At 37.6% G+C, this 17,916-nt stretch overlaps 1 protein-coding gene across 1 annotated transcript in view; it reads right to left on the reverse strand.

Annotated features, from left to right (window-relative positions):
• The window catches only part of SmB (small ribonucleoprotein particle protein SmB), a 62,876-nt gene extending 54,543 nt beyond the window's left edge, over positions 1 to 8,333 (reverse strand). The window contains exon 1 of the mRNA XM_090376869.1: positions 8,229 to 8,333. Coding sequence (XP_090232995.1) covers positions 8,229 to 8,231 — 3 coding nt within the window. The 5' untranslated portion in view covers positions 8,232 to 8,333. The remainder of the gene's footprint in view (positions 1 to 8,228) is intronic.
• Between the last annotated feature and the right edge of the window lie 9,583 nt (positions 8,334 to 17,916).

The raw sequence follows: 17,916 nt of genomic DNA on the forward strand, positions 1-17,916 counted from the left end.
CTGCCAACCTTCGTGTCATCTGCAAACTTCGACATTAAGCCTGATATACCTTCATCAATATCATTGATAAATATACAAAACAACAGTGGACCCAACACCGAACCCTGTGGGACTCCACTAATAACATTAGTCCACGAAGAGCAGCACCCATTGATTACCACCCTCTGTCTTCTCCCACTTAACCATCCTTTTATCCATTGTAGCAACTTACCCTTAATACCATTCTGCTCCAATTTGTACAGTAGTCTTCCATGCGCAACAGTGTCAAAAGCTTTCCTGAAATCCAAGTATATGATATCAAAATTATTTTTTGCATCCAGTTCCGTTGTGACCACATCATAATAACCAATCAAATTTGTCAGACAAGACTTTCCCTTAACAAACCCATGCTGTGTCTGAATTATTGCTGCAGTCTTGTCTAGATGATCCTGCAATGCATCTTTAACCAGTGACTCCATTATTTTACCCGGAACAGAAGTTAAACTAACTGGTCTGTAATTATTCGTGTCACCCTTCGAACCTCCTTTGTGAATTGGGGATACATTTGCACATCTCCAGTCCGTGGGAACCTCCCCTGAATCCAAGGATGCTCTCATAATTATGGCTAAGGGTTTGCTTAGTTGCTTTGCCGCCTCCTTTAATATAACTGGATAGATCCCATCCGCCCCAGGTGCCTTTCTTATGTTTAACTTCAACAATTTCTCCTCCACTTTGCTCTCAGTTATTACAAAATCATTAAGCACACTGCTACAATTTGATAACCACCTTCCATTTTCAAACTGTAATGATTCCTCACGTGTGAATGTAGATGCAAAATACTCATTCAGTTTGTTTGCTATCTGAGCAGGATCTAATCTGATCATCACTAAGCACAAAAAGTTTGGTTTACAGAAATCCAGAATCAAGATGATGCTGATCTTGTTTTTCGACATCAGGATACAATTCACAAAAAATTTGTACCCGAAGAGGAGGCAGTCAATGGGGCATTCTATGTACAGGTGCTTCAAAGACTACTGAAGTGCATTTACCAGGTGAGACCACAATTTGGAGTTAAAGGCAGCTGGTTCTTGCTGCAAGACAATGTCACCACCCATTCCACACTTGTTCTGAAGACATTTCTGATGAAACATGGTATTGTACAGATCAACCATTTGCCCTACTCTCCCAATCTAGCACAGTGCAGCAGACTTCCTCTTTCCCAAAGTGAAAACTGTACTGAAAGGAAAGAGATTTCAGGATACTGAGTACAAAGAAAAACGTAACAAGCAAAGCAAATTGAACGTTTTATTATACACCTTCACTGACTCTTTTTAAAAACTTTTAGAACAGTGTAATAAGTGCATTCAATCAGGTGGTGATTATTTTGAATAAAAATTAAAACCATTTTTGAGCTCCTTCACTTTGTGTTCTTTTTATTGCACTAGCCAGAGAAGTTTAACACAAATTACTTATTATTTTAGCCAAGATGCTCAGAAAGATTCCATTGGTAATCAATTATTCACATTAGCAAAAACAAACATGCAAAATTATAATGGATTACTTGCAATAAAAATATGCAAGCAAACAAGGCTCACAAAATAAACAGTATAGTGTTTCTACAAATGCACAACCATCAAATATTTCTTTCCCTGGTCAATTAAAAGGGAATATTTTGTGGTATTGCTGTTGAATAAAAAATAATTATGAATTGCTCTACGTGTATCATTAATTCTGCACTATCCTAATAAAAGCCAGATATTAATTGTTTGAGTATTATTCTTTGTCACATATCAACCAATAATGCTCTAGATCCTTCAGTGTTCCTACTAAGTCCATTGTGCTGCCTTTATTGAAAGTTAGGCAATCCTTGCAAGATACAGATCACAGCATTTGAAAAACAAAGAAAAAAAAAAAAAAAAAAGAACTGGTATTTAACTTCACAGCCACTACATCACCAAGTCAGATTTCTTAGATGCCATAACAATTGTGCTTGTTGGGCTCTTCTTCATCAGTTCATTTGATAGCCATCTTGAAGAATACCTCTATGCTAATATAAAATGATAGTTTAGTAGTTTCCAGAATTACTTCCCATTTGGCATTTATATTCGTAAAACACAGCTGATCTTACTAAAAAGCAGTTAAACATCTAATACCACCTTTGTGAAATCAAAATGTCCTTATTTTACCCTTTGGCACATTATAGCCATTGCAGCTGATATGCCAATAAAGCATAACTACCAACCTTTACCCCTTCAAGCAACCATTTTTTTAAATAAATACCATATTAATAAACTATGCCCACTGCCACTAAGTGGTTTCTTTACATGAAGAATCTTTATATGTGATGAACTACCACTAATAATCAAATCAAGATACACAGATTTCTCATTTACCCTTTATAACATATTGCTGCAAAAAGCAGTACACCAGCATATCCCAAAATTTTCTGCTGTGAAGTGAGCAACCAAATCATATGGCCAATTAATATGTTGAAAATTAAAATTTCCCATAAAACAACATGTTGATTTGGTAAAATATTCTGTTTGTCTTATATAGCTGTCCATTATACTCATCACTGTACATTATACTTTAACCTATAATGTACTCTTACTCTCACTTTTGTTTTAAAATGCTTATGTCCTCCAAATTAATCCAGTGTTTCTCAACTTGTGTGCCATGTGAATGCTTCAAGTGTGCAGTGGATAATTCAAGTAAAAAAAAATAATAAATCCAAGTTTTATAAAAAAAAAATTAATTCAAACAAGAAAGGAATAGCGAAAGCTTAAAAAGCGGTACTCACCTTGAAATTAATCTGCGATGGTTTACTTAGGAAGCGTGGTTAATGTTTAAGTTGAATTGTTGAATTGAAAATTAAAAGGGAGGGAAGTAGATAAAAGTTGACTGAGTTAAATAGGCGCAAGGAAATAGAAGTGTACACATCCAATCCTTGGTTGTCATCGAAATAAAGAGAAGAAGGAATGATTAAAAACTATGTAAGTGAATCCGATGAATCTTACATAGTTTTTAATCATTCCTTCTTCTCTTTATTTCGATGACAACCAAGGATTGGATGTGTACACTTCTATTTCCTTGCGCCTATTTAACTCAGTCAACTTTTATCTACTTCCCTCCCTTTTAATTTTCAATTCAACAATTCAACTTAAACATTAACCACGCTTCCTAAGTAAACCATCGCAGATTAATTTCAAGGTGAGTACCGCTTTTTAAGCTTTCGCTATTCCTTTCTAGTCCATTAACACGGTACTTGAAGATTTCTAAAAATTTCGTATTCAAACAAGAAATTCATTTATTTACGCTGGGCCGATGGCAGTCAATGTAACACCACATTTTGATTCCTAATACTAGATCTGTTCACCTATACTACACAATAAGTCCTTGAGGTTGTCACAGACATTCTCTCATATATGCCAGACAAGCTGTACTTGCTACCAGGGAGTCTAAAACGCTGATGGAACTGATATTCGCGTGACACTCAAGTCAAGTGGACCCAATTTTGGCGAAGTCCGGACGGTCTGTGACAGCCAAATCCTCTGCTTCCACCTTAACAATGGTGGGACTGTTAATAAACCTGGGTATAACCTCCATGCACATGGTGGGTGACCACCCAGGTGTGAACCCACGTAAGCAAGTGTCGAGGTGTGGCATTCGCACCACATGGAGGAATGCCGCCCCCTCTATGTTACCAGGCAGCACTAGGTGGTAGATGACTCTCATCAACCGGTGCAATACCACCATTTTGCTTATTGGAAGCTTGAAGTGGTGGAACCCATGTTTAGTCTCTAGAGCTAAGTTACGGTCAACCCATTCCCTATCTCTTACATCATGCACTATGATTGATGACTTTTGAGGTTATGATGAACATTGTGATGAAATCCAATATTCCTTACATTTCAAGGGTACAGCTCTAAAACGGTGTTCGCAGGCCAGCCGCTAGTTAGTACACTGGACCGAACCTATTGGTAACTCTCTAGGAGGTTCCGGATCAACTAGTGTATAATCTTGCTACCTCTACTCTGCCAGATAATGACTGACGCAAGTCCGAGTAGTGTGTATGCGGGGAGCACCGTCGAGGCCACGTTATGTCAAGGATCTGGGTATATTCTTACCATGTGTATGCCATATCCAAAAATTTCATTACTTCATACAGCATGTCCCACCCACTTTTTCTTACTATTGAATACACCATGCATTGTCAAACTAATAGAGCAAGCTTATCTGCGAAAAGATCTAAACCTCCCAAGCACTTCCTAATTCATTTCACAAATATACGTGGTCTCAATTCCAATCTCAACGACGTCCATTTCCACTTGCAGTCTGCCAAACCCCATGCACTTTTTCTGACAGCATCTCAGTTATCGGTTGATTCAACTACTGCTCATCTCAGATGGCCAAATTATTCGCTGTATGATTCCTTTCACCTCAAAGGTGGTACTTGTGCATATGTCCGTTCTGATATTCTGTGTCAGAAACTTGGCAATTTGGAATCTCCTCTCTTTGATCTTCTCTGGCTTAAAATCTCTCTACCTCATTGTGTCAAATTCATCTGTTGTCTCTATCATTCTCCCAACTCCACTAATCACTTGGAGCTCTTTGACTTCCTCTCTTTGCAACTTGACTTTCTCCAGTCCAACTTTCCTAACAGCAAGGTAATTTTCCTTGGTGATTTTAATGTTCACAACTTCAGCTGGCTTCCGTTTTCTAGTCACACTGACCCAGCTGGTTGGGATGCTGAGGCTTTTGCAATTACTAATGACCTTGCACAGATTGTTCATATACTTACAAGAATACCGGACAATCCTAATAATACAGGTGAAACACTTGATCTTTTTCTCACAAACAACCCTTCTAAGTACACGGTTGAAATGAGAGGCCCTTTAGGCACCTCAGATCACAACTTGGTGATTGTCTCTTCTCCAATGGAGCCTTTATCTCATGGCAATTCCCAAACTTGTATTATTTGGCATTACAAGAATGCAAAATGGGATATCCTGCGAGATTTCTATTCCTTGGTCGGATTAGAATCGTTTGCTTAGATCGAGTCAGTGAAATTATTCTTGCAAGAATGGAATCTTTTATCCCATACTCCATTTTAAAATCTCGTCCTTTATCTAAACCTTGGTTTTCCAATAAATGTGCGAAGGCTGTTCAAGAGAAGAATGTTGCATATCGTAATTGGCTTGTTTCTAATTCATCAGTTTCATTTTCTGCCTACACCAAAGCTCGCAACAATTGTAAAACAGTTATTAATCAGTCCAACCTAGAGTTGGAACAGGCTAAGAGTAGAAAACCAGAATGCTAGCCGAGCATTCTGGTCTCTTGCTACAGCTATTGGCTGCAACTTTTGCCCATCTCTGCCCAAACTAGATGGTTCTGTTGTCACTTCAGCCAAGGATAAAGCTGACTTGCAAGCATCCCATTTTTTCTCCAACTCGTGTATTAATGATTTTAGTAAAACACCTCCCACCATTCCCAACATGCTCCATTCAATGCCTCCTGTGGTCTTCCGTCAAAAGGATGTCAGAAGGATTTTGACGAATCTTGATGCTAAGAAAGCTCCAGGTCCCGATGGTATTTCTCCACTTGTTCTTAAAACCTGTGCTCCTGAACTTACTCCTGTTCTTTGCTGCCTTTTTTCACTTTCTTATTGCAAAGTGTTTTTCCTTCTGCCTGGAAATTTGCTCATATCCAGCCAGTTCCTAAAAAGGGTGACAAGTCCCTCCCACCTAATTATCATCCTATTGCAATTACTTCTACTCTTTTCTAAAGTAATGGAGAAATCAATTAACCGCCAACTCTTACGAGTTTTCTCTCTGATCGCTCCCTGAGGGTGATAGTAGATGGCTCACTGTCTTCTAACTTCTCCACTAATGCCGGTGTCCCCTGAGGTTCGGTTCTTTCCCCAACTCTTTTCCTCTTGTATATTAATGACCTTCCATTGACTGGAAATCCTATCCATAGTTTTGCCGATGACAGCACATTGCATTCTACTTTCCATTTTGAGAAACCTTGCCCTGCTCAATCAGCTTCAACTTCTCGAAACTCTGCTACCAATTCCTTAAATGCCGATCTTCAGGTAATTCTCCAGTGGGGAAAAGACAACTTAGTTGATTTCAACCCTTCTAAAACTCAGTCTTGTCTTATATCTTGCAAAAAGGATTCTTCTGCTCCTATGCTTATCTTTGGTGACACTCCGATTTCTAGGCAAAATGATATATCTCTTGGGGATTACCCTGACTTCTAATCTCTCTTGGCACAAGCACATTACAAATATTGCTTTCTCTGCATCTAAAAAACTTGGTTTTCTCTTTCACTATCGGCGTTACTTTTCTTCCAAACTGCTGCTCACTCTGTATGAATTGCAAATCCGCCCTGCCATGGAATATTGTTCCCACATCTGGGGTGGTGCCCCCAAAACCCCTCTCAGGCTTCTTAATTCCATTCAGAAGAGGGCAGTTAGGATAATTAATGATTCATCTCTAACAGTCTCTCCACTCGCTGTCTCACAGACGTACTGTTTCTGCTGCATGCCTCTTCTCCAGTTACTTCCATGGGCACTGTTCTTCCGAATTGGCTTCTATAATTCCCGCTCTCTCTTTCAAAACAGTCCGCACACGTGCCGCCACCAGCCAACATCCATTTACTGTACAACTTCAAACTCACAGAACCAACTTTTCATCTTCCTCGTTTATTCATTCAACTGCTGTTTTCTGAAACAACCTTCCTTCATATGTATTTCCTGTAAATTATAGTCTACAGAAGTTCAAGTCCAATGTCAACAAATATCTTCTTTCGTCTTCTCAATATCTCTCATGTTTGGGGTTTACATAAAAAAAAAAGTACTGTTAAATATGCCCAACAAAAATAACTTGCCTTTTTTGAATATAATATATTCACAAACAGGAAGTTATTCATAAGGGAAGTTATACAATCACTACTATACTCATATTATAAGTATAGTAGTGATTGAACTACGTAGTGTGCCGCAAAATTTTAGCATCTTTAAAAGTGCTGCAGCAATGAAAAATTTGAGAAACACTGAATTAATCAGTATTACACCGACCTGATTAATTACACCGATCCATTTGAAAGTATTACACCGACAACCCAGTTGGGTTGTCGGTGTAATACTGTCAAATGGATATACTGTTTTAGAATCTAAGTCCTTACCAATAAGCATAACTCCTGCCATGCCTGTTCTCCTTTCTGCATACGCATTCAAATTCCACATTCCCTATATCTGAGTGTCACCAAGTTTCTGATATTTTTATGTCAGTATTTGATGACCTAGAATTAGGATGTGTGCCTTTTTTTAACCTTAGTAACTAAAACAGCCCTTATATTAGTAGCCATATAATACAAGGAAGCCATAAGCTTTTGCTGAACTATGCACTTTTCCGCACAAATATGTTTTTAGGAATTCTTGTCTTATAGGTTTCATCTAACCTGCTGATTTCCACTTTACTAATAACTTAACAAAATCAATGGAAAATAAATTGATATTAAATTCTGTTAAAAGTAACACTGTTCAAGAATCCTGATTAGGTTTTATTTACATTATTTTATTTTATTTTTTTTGTAAAAAACATCTAACAAAGTGACACGAGGAAGCCATCTAGATAATGCAGGGAACTCACTAATAGAGACATATGATGAAAGAAAGCAAGATTATCAGCACCAGCAACAGACAAAAAAAAAAAAAAAAAAAAAAATTCAATTTCACCCATCCATTCTCTACAAAAGTTATAGCATAATTCATACTTGTTTCGGAAAATACTCAATAATCTTATGTAATTTAGGAATAAAGGATACGTGGTGATTATTCACAGATTTCAAAAAAATTTAATACCACGTGAATGATTTAAATTTCGTTTGTGTTGACTTAAGTTTGACAGCCAGGTGAGGGGGATCATATCAGCTATGTATTGGTGTAATGTATACGACCCGGCAAGTTCTGAAATATCACCTTTGTACCAATTTCGCGTAACTACGTCACACGTAATTAATAAACAACTTTATTATTTATAGTTCTTCAATATGTTATTTAATCTAATCAATAATCATTATCAGTAATAATAAAAGCATTTTTAATTTCAAAATCCGACGCAGCAAAAGTTAGAGGCAGAAGAGGGTTATGACTAACAAAGCTCTTCAATTACTACAGGCATAAAAAAAAAAAAAAACAATATATAAATAAGATCATTTGAAAATAGTTCATAATGGGCACTTACCATCTTTAAAAATTAATGTTCAACTACTCTGATGAAAACAGATTTCAACGAGAAAACCAAACACCGGCACAATAAACAACACAATACAATCTAAAGGCGCTTACATAGAGGACGCTGGGAACTTTAAGAAAGGAAACAATTTGAAACCCGTCCATAATTAATATACTAATTCACAAAAATTAAATAAAAAATTGATTTTTTGCATTTTATGATTGATGATATCTTTTCAAACGCATAATACGAGTTAAATTTAAAACAATTGTATAAAAGTTAAATTCTGTGATTCTTATCTTCACTCTTTCTACCCATATAAAAATGAATTACGATGCATTAAGGGCTTATGGCTCAAGCTGCAAAAATTTGTTAGTTCACAGTTGGCTGTGTACTAATATCATGCGTTTGCGCTAACTTGTACGTAGCATAAAGGGATTACTTATTAAATTAAATCTTAAAAACCAAAGATTATCTTAGGTCAATGTCACTTTACTGTCCCCTTTACATTGCGTTACAAAACGAAAAGATTAGTGTTTGTATTTATTTGAATTAATTAGTACACGTTATTCGAATATGTATTGATAAAAATAAAAGGAAACAAGCAATATTTTCCAACAGGTATAATGAGATAATTGGTTAAATGTTTCTCATAATCAAAAAAAAAAAAAAAATTACACTTATTGATGCAGTTTAAATCAAAAATAAAATATGCTTCCTATATCAATGTTAACTTTTCCAATATAAATCTCATTTTGTTCTTAGACATAAAGAATAAATTAATTTTTGTACTAAAGGTGAATGAACGAATAGAGTTTATATGAAAAACATCAGTTTGGAACTTCATGAATTTGGCGTTCGCCAAATTCTTGCAGTTCCAAGAAACCCTGATAGATACCATCAGGCAAAAATAAAACACACTTTTAGCTACTTAATATGTATACCTCCGTCAAACAGTTTGGCCACCAGTCTTCAAATTAATTGAGAAATTCTATAATAAAAATTCTGTAAAAGGTTGTTCAGAAGGCGTCACTGACTGAAGACGAAATATTTCCTGTTCTACAACCATCCAATTTTAATTGTAATTTATGTCCTATTCCGAGCGTCATTACACAAACTACAAAAATATCATCGATATCTAGTTTATCAAAGCACCACTTCAATCAGGTCAACAAACAGATGCCGATCTTGTAAATGTTGCAATATACAAAATTCATGTTTCCCTTAGTAAAGATACCCTCTTTTTTTCTCGACGTCCAATACGATTTATGTTCCTTGGATCTCCTATCCAAGAGAACTGCATCATTTCTAATGGGTTTCCAAATTACTTGCATCGTGTATGATTTGTGAAGCATAGAAGATGTGGCTTAACCATTGTTATATATACAATGGGACTACCTCATTTGTTCCTAGAGGGAAAATGGCTGCAAATTATCACAAGAACTCCATGAGCTTTTCTAGTAGTTTATCCACAATGCTCACAGAACTTAATTTCTGACTGCAGAATTATCTCTGCATATTTTTCATTACAAATTACATTGAATGATATGCACCATAATGATAGACTATTCTGGTACCAAACTGTAACTCCTTACATTTATCAATGATAAACTTCAATTGCCATTTGGAGCCCATTACTAGTATCTCTACAACTTGAAATAGCATGATTAGAGTAATGCCATTGACAAACCTTGATCTGACCAGTAAACTTGGATATTAAAATTGAAATATTACATGACATCAATAATAAATATTACAAGCAGTAAAATGCCCAACACTAACGACTCTGGACACCCACCCCTCGTAATAGTCGTTAAAGAAGGTTGGGTGATTGAGTGTTTCAGTCACATCAGCAACTTGGGCCATGTTGCGTCATATATGTCTGCAAACTGCGTGTTGTCTGTAGTTGACCTACTTCGCGAAAAACCCAGCTGAAGGAGTTAAAAACATGCTACCTTCGCCTGAAACCAAATAAATCAGTCATGTCCTGAAATAGATCCATAAGAATTCCTCATATCATTGACGAGATTCGAACTCGGGTCTTTTCCATCCAGTGCCTGCCGGGAGAACCGCGATAACACTAACTGTGTTAACCACTGTTTTCATGGGCAATCCATGAAGAATAGTGGCCATTCATAGTCCTTCGCTGTCTCCTACCAGCTAACCGACCATTTACCCTCAGCAATAACATTCCCCTAATGCACGTTGGTCCAATTTGTACAGCAATCCTTCATATAGAACAGTATCAGTAGTGCTACAAAAATTTGAATGTATGATTTCAAAATTATTTTTGCATCCAGTCCCACAACAATTTCAATAGCAGCTAATCTCATTAATTAGACAGAATATTACATTAACAAATAAATGCGGACATTATTTTATATTTCCACGCATATCGAGATGATCTTGCATAATTTCTTAAGTATTGAGTACATTATATTCTGGCAGAGTCGTCACACTTACAACGAGTTAACTACATTTTTCCAACCAGTGGTCGGAACCGAAGCATTTACTTCATCCTTTTAACCACTTCCTGAACACCGGAGATTTCAGATTCTCGACTCTGTAGCAACTGCCTTGAAACCAAGGATGTTCTCATTTATTATCATGGCTAAACGTTTTATGTCCTCTTTTCTGTTTCATTACTATAATTTGATAGATGCTATCAGCATAATCGCAACAATTTCTTTTCCGAATTCTCTTCAGCACCATTAAATTATTTCACTCCCAATCAGAGAAACACTTCTAGTATTTGAATTTCTAAGAGTGTCCTGTGCAAAAGTAGAGAAAAAAATGTGTACAGTTTGCAAGTAACTGTAACTTCTGTTAACTTCTGTTCCGGGTAAAATAATGGAGTCACTGGTTAAAGATGCATTGCATGATCATCTAGACAAGACTGCAGCAATAATTCAGACACAGCATGGGTTTGTTAAAGGAAAGTCTTGTCTGACAAATTTGATAGGATATTATGATGTGGTTACAAAGGAACTGGATGCAAAAAATAATTTTGATATCATATATTTGGATTTCAGGAAAGCTTTTGACACTATTGTGCATGGAAGACTACTGTAGAAACATGGAACAGAATGGTATTAAGGGTAAGTTGCTATAATGGATAAAAGGATGGTTGAGTGGCAGAAGACAGAGGTTGGCAATCAATGGGCGCTGCTCTTTGTGGACTAATATTATTAGTTAAGTCCCACAGGTCGGTGTTGGGTCCATTGTTGGTTTGTATACTTATTAATGATATTGATGAAGATATATCAGGCTTAATGTCGATGTTTGCAGATGATACAAAGGTTGGCAGGGTTGTTAATGACAGCAATGGCAGTGTGCTACTGCAACAGGATCTAGATAATTTGGGTATATGGGCTAAGAAGTGGCAACTGAAGTTTAACATTGACAAATGCAAAGTACTGCATATGGATAGAAGTAACCCCAGAGAAACGTACCAACTGTGTGGTGCTACACTTAAGGTGGTAGAAAATGAAAAAAATCTGTGAGTAATTGTACAGTCAGATATGAAGTTTTCTGACCAATGCAGCCAGGCTGCATGGTCAGGTCATGGGGTTTTGTCAATGATATAGCAGGGAGAAGGAGGTGATTTTGCTAGCAAGGAGAAGGAGGTGATTGTCCCTCTGTATAAGGCAATGGTCAGGCCACGCCTTGAGTATTGCGTGCAGGTCTGCAGGCCTCATTTTAGGAAGGATGTAGATTTGCTTGAGCGTGTACAGAGAAGGGCAACAAGATTGGTGAGGGAATGAAGGGATCCTCTTACCAAGAGAGGCTTAAGTTCTGCAAATTGCAGTGGCTGGAGACTAGGCACCTGCGCGGTGATCTGATTGAGGTGTATAAGGCCTTGAATGGGTTGAGCACGCTGAATTCTGATGGGAAAATTCCACTTATTCAGATTACCAACCTAAGGGGGCATAAATTCAAATTAAGAAAGGACAGATGTAGAAAAGATGTGCGGAAATTTGCCTTTAGCCAGCGGGTGGTTAATTGCTGGAACAAACTTCCATCTGTCGTTATGGAAGTTGATAGGTTGAATAAATTTAAGGAGGAACTGGACAGGCATTTGGAGGGAATGGTGTGATTTTTTTTTTTTTTTTTGTCTGATGCTGCATAAGCTCATATGCTTCCTTTCTTGCATCACATGCCACTACTACTACGAGTAAGTACACCTTGGGCACAAATTTCGCATTGTATCTTCGGTGGTAAATCGATTAAAAAAGGGTAGAATTTTGGTCTGTGCCTTTTTCACCACAGTTCTAAGATTGGTTTCTGATTTATGGAGTATTGACCTGGCGGACGTTTAAGTTCATTGTAAAAATATCCAATCGGATTAAAGTCGTCACTCTGGGCGGAACAATGAACCTTTTTCACGGCAATATCTTCAAACCCCAGGGGCTCACATCTGGTGAGTATGAGCTTGGCGCACCAAGGGTTCTGAGCTGGATATCATCATTCTTCTCTTTCTTGGCGATTCCTTTCTACTTTTGACTCTCTCTCTCTCTCTCTCTCTCTCTCTCTCTCTCTCTCTCTCTCTCGTTCTCTCTCTCTCTCTCTCACAGGGTAATTCGGGAATTTTTTTTTTTTTTTTTTTGGCTGGTCCAGCATAAGCCTTAGGCTTCCTTGCACCATATGGTTAATACTAATAAAAATAAACTGCAGGCTGTACACAGTGACATAGTCCATTACATCGCCATGTGAAACAGCGAAGCACATCATACACATCTCCCTCGGTGTTGGAAGAGCGGAGTTTTTCGCAATGTCAATATACAGCGTTAACTCCATTTTTCCAACTAGTGGTAGAAACCAAATCCACTAATAAAAAAAAGGGAAACCGCAATAGAACGGCTATCGACCAAACACACCTTAGTTAAAATGTGGAACTGTCGAAATTTAACACAACAACCGATTGTAAAACTGTGCAGCATGTACCCTCACCCCATATCTAATGAAATGAAAGTCCAAAGTGCCAATTAAGACAGAGTGTTACACATGAGGAACAGTGTTTGTGTGTTGACTATGGGGGATGCTATTTCTGGAAAACTTCGTTTATATCATCACCGGGCTAAGAGAAGATCCTGTGGACTCTCTGAATTGCTGGTTCCAATATTCAGAAAGAAATAATGAATATATGTGCACTGTCCTTAGGGCCTCCTAGAGAAAATTACTCTTTTTTTTATATTGATCATGTCTCTTTGGAAAGAACTGAAGTTCATCGGCAAAAAAAAAAAAAAAAGAAAAAAGATATTGATATTTCACTGAGTTTGGTTTGAACTAATGAACTCCTTGTGTACTAATGAATTGGTTTGTGTTTCTGAAGCATGTGATGCCTCAATTTCGGAAACAGCTGATATAAGACAGTATTTCACACAGTACTGTCAGCTTTTGTATGTTTTCAAGAAAATTCAGATATTTCCGACTTCCAACGTAGAATGACTGGAGGAAAGACGTGCAGATGGCAGAATCTCGATAACAAACAAAATGGTCAAAAAACCAAACTATTATTTTTAGGCCACCCGAAAAAATTAAATTTATCTGCCTGCTGTGTGTCTTATGTCTGTTAATTCCGTGAAACCCCAGTTCCTGGGGGGGTGACCTTAATATCTACACCTCAGACAGATTAGCTCAGTCACGGAGTGAAAAAAGCCCATTAAAGTTTCTCACGTCGTCGACCAGTTTCGAACTTGGGACTTTTCCACCCAGTGTGGGCAGGACGGTGACCATACCACTTACCCGCTCAGACAACCAATATGGTCAAGCACTCCCATTCTCTTTCGTTACGAGACTACCGCAACTAGCCCAACAGCAGTCGAACAACCAGCAAAATGTCACACGCCGGACAGCCACGTGTACTCGACATCACTCATGAGCTTCCTGTGTCTCATTTCGTATCCCAGCACACTGGCCCAACTAACCATCAAGAATAAAGTAGGAACAGCAAGATCAAAAAAACTATTATATTAGAGTCACCTGAAAAGTAACCTTCAACTGCCCATGTGTATTGTGTCTGTAAATTGCATGTGTTCTCTGATCGTTTGCCTGCTTTGTTGAACGAAAACTCCTAGTTTTTCCGGTGAAACAGCCTTGCTATCTACTCCAGAGGCGGTCTTGGTATTTTCAAATGTTCTCTTTATCCAGTCCTGTAACACCAAATTCCAGGATGACGATCCTAAGATGGATCCCTGAGAACACCTTTTAGAAATTTCACGCAGAATCTGGTTATGCTTGGAACTGACTGTGACGAATCGGTTTGTAAAGTAGCTCTTGACAATAAGATATAACTGTTGAGGGGCATTCTGCAGATCGTAGACGTTCGAGGGCGCTGTCCCATCAAAGGCATCCTCGAAGTCTATCAATATAGCCAATGTATATTTGAACGGAGAGTTTTCAACATTACAAATAAAATCCACAAGGGCGTCCTTGGAAGACCGACCTGGAAAAAAAAAAACTATATTGGTTGGACGCAAGAAGATCTTTTTCAAGGAAAATAGAGTTCAACCTTAGGGCAACTAGGCTTTTCAACAATTTCCCCAAATTGGCCAGCAGTGCAATTAGCCGAAAAGATCTAGGCTCGACCGAAGGTTTATTGGGCTTTTCAGTCAATCCCAGAAGAACAGTTTTCCAACGCTCCGGAAAGTGTCCTTCCTTCAAGAATTTGTTAAATAACTGTAATAGAATTTCAGTTTTAAGTTTTGTAGTCTCCACAATAAATACATTCTCGAGCATATCCATACCTGGAAATTTTCTTATATTGATCTGCTTTACAACAGTCTCTAAATCCATAGCAGTAAATGGTTCCGAATAAGAATTAGATATGTACAAGGAGTTTGCAGAGCGAATGCCTCTATGAATTTCGGTATCACAACCCGAATCATCAGTCGGAAACAGGTTGTCAAGTGTAACACTTACAGTGTCAGACCAGTTTTTAGTCTCGGCACCATTATGTGCAAGGGTTCCAAAGACTACTTTAGTTTTAAGTTTGTTTCTCAAAATTTTGTATAATAGCCCGCACGGGTTATCGTTACCAGAGTTTGGAACAAAATCAGATCAAGTTTCCTTTTTCCTAGAGGCAATTGCCCTAACATATTTCTTCTTAAGACTACTATACCGACTAAGTACCTCAACATCTTCAGGAGACAAGTGTCTTTGTCTCTGGTAGTCCTGTGCGCCTGGTGAATTAGTATCCTAAGAACAGACAAATTTCGAAGATCATAAAGAGCAAGTCTTCACATTAACGCACTTCTTCCTAGCCGTTTTTTACGACGCTGTTATCAGTGTTTTCTGAACATAAGATATAGCGTCAGCAGCATAAGATGTAGCGTCGGTATCAAGGCGAGAAGAAACAGAAGCATGAAAGTCAGGCTCTATGGCGAATTTAAAAATTTCCCAGTCATTATTATTTAATTAAAATTGTGTGAATTCGAGTATTGTACTTTCATAAGACAGTGAAGAGACAGAACGAGGAGCTGACATAGTAACCAGGAGGTGATCACTGCACGTCCAAGGGGGATGGTGGGTCCTTTCAGATTTATCTCGTTTGCAATGAGAGTTCGAAACGTAATATCGATATCCAATTCTCCAGCTGAGCTTGAGAAGTACTGAATTCTTTAGGGGTGTTATAGATCCTCATATTATGAAAAATAAACTCCTCCATTATTTCACCCCAAGTGTCCGTTCGAGAACTGTACCAAAACCCGATTTTGTATTTATGTCTGCAGAAATTAAAAATATTACTGGGACCGAGAAGATTAATGACAGTCTAAAGATAAATCAATGAATAGTTCAGGATACCAGACGGTGGGCAGTAAAGAAAGACAATGTACTGTATAAACTAATGACGGAGACTGTGATGAGAGTGCAGGTCGCAAACTGATTACACAATCCATTAATCACTGTCACATCTCAAAATCCCATTCATGACTGAAATGCAAGATTTAGGGTCGTGCTAATCAGGCTGAAAAACAGGAGTAGACACAGCAAATCCAAGAACTCTTAACAATATGCCCATTGGCAACATACGGCTTCTGTATTGTAACTATATCTGCATGGTTTTGATCGGCGGCAATTCTAATTTCGTCTACAACAACTATGGAACGCTGCCCGTTCCAGAGTTGTTATAGGACTTAGCATTAGCTAATGCTAAGTCCTACTGCTATTGGCAAGGGCACATGATCCAAGAAATCAAGCTTATATAGCATTAGCCAAAAAAACCCCCTTATTTCACCTATCCACTCGCTCCATATGTTTGTGAAGTTCTGCCTTGAATCTATTTAAATTATCAACTTCTACAACGACAGGTGGGAGTTTGTTCCCGCAATCAACCACTCGCTGGCTAAAGGCAAACTTCCGCACATCTGTCCTACAACCAGTGGTGAGCTATGAATATTTTAACAATGGGCTCGCAGTTTTTCCGCTTTCTACCGAGTAAATTTGATCGGTCACGGAAATGACGTTATCAGCGGCTTCAGGCGCTTCCCGCGCTCGCACTACTAATAGTGTGATTAGAGCGCGTAACGCATTTTTTTGTGACCGGTATGACATCTTGAGACGGGGGCTGATTTAGGGGGTTGGATAGATACGGCTTATTGCCCTTTAACTATGCGTATAAGTGAATGAGGAAAACGTTCCTAGGTCTATCTTAAAAACCTTGTTTACGATGATAACTGGATACGACAGTGTATGGAGTTCTAACTTTTTAGAATCTTTGAATAGCATGACGTCACAATCATGCTTCCTGAAGTTACTACTGCAGTAAGTATGATTACAACAATACAAATATTTGTCAACAATTTCTTTTTACGTCTCGCATTTTCGTTAAATTTCATTGTTAGGTTCCCCTAACAGCTGCGTATGTCGCTTCAAATACGAGATCGGTACATCAATCGGTGCTATTTTACAGAGATATTTAGATACGTTGCACTCGCAAGTACACCTCTTACTTTAGTTATCATAAATCCATTGTATCTTGTCTTCCAGAAATTATGAAAATCTGTGAATGATCAAGAAAATATTTATAATAAAAAAGCTCTTTTATTTCGTAATCATATATACAAATCAAAATACCTAAAAGAAACGCGAAGGATGTTTCGCCTAAACCACCTACCGCCCGTGCTCGTCACACGCCCAACTTTTTTATTATTTTTTTAGCATTAGCATTAGTAGAGGCATTTGATGCAAGAAAGCAAGCTTATGCAGCATCAGCCAAAAAAAAAAAAAAAAAAAAAAAAACCATTTCCACTTCACCCCTCTTTTCGTTCAAAATACCTGTCCAGCTGAGCCTTAAACTTATTTAGGCTATCAACCTCCACCACAAGGGATGGAAGTCTGTTCCACCAACCAACCACCCGCTGGCTAAAGGCAAATTTCCGCACGTCTATCCTACATCTGTCTTTCCTCAAATTTTATTAAATTTTATTATGTGCAACTATGGAAATATAATGGATACATATTTTTCAGGATAAAATTTTAATATTGCGAATAAAAAATAAGATGAAATATTTCCCATATCACAAATAATATAAAACCTATCACAAAACATTTCACAATATAAAAACAAATATTACATAAAAAAAAAAAAAAAAAAAAAACTTTCTAGAAAAAGTACACAAAAAATTACAGATTACATGAAAAAAAATTTATTTACAAGATTAATTAATTTAAATAATAAAAATAATTTGAAAGATAA

The sequence above is a fragment of the Mastigoproctus giganteus genome, chromosome 7, assembly GCF_048544385.1.
Source record: "Mastigoproctus giganteus isolate SK-2022 chromosome 7, ASM4854438v1, whole genome shotgun sequence".
NCBI classification, from domain to species: domain Eukaryota; kingdom Metazoa; phylum Arthropoda; class Arachnida; order Uropygi; family Thelyphonidae; genus Mastigoproctus; species Mastigoproctus giganteus.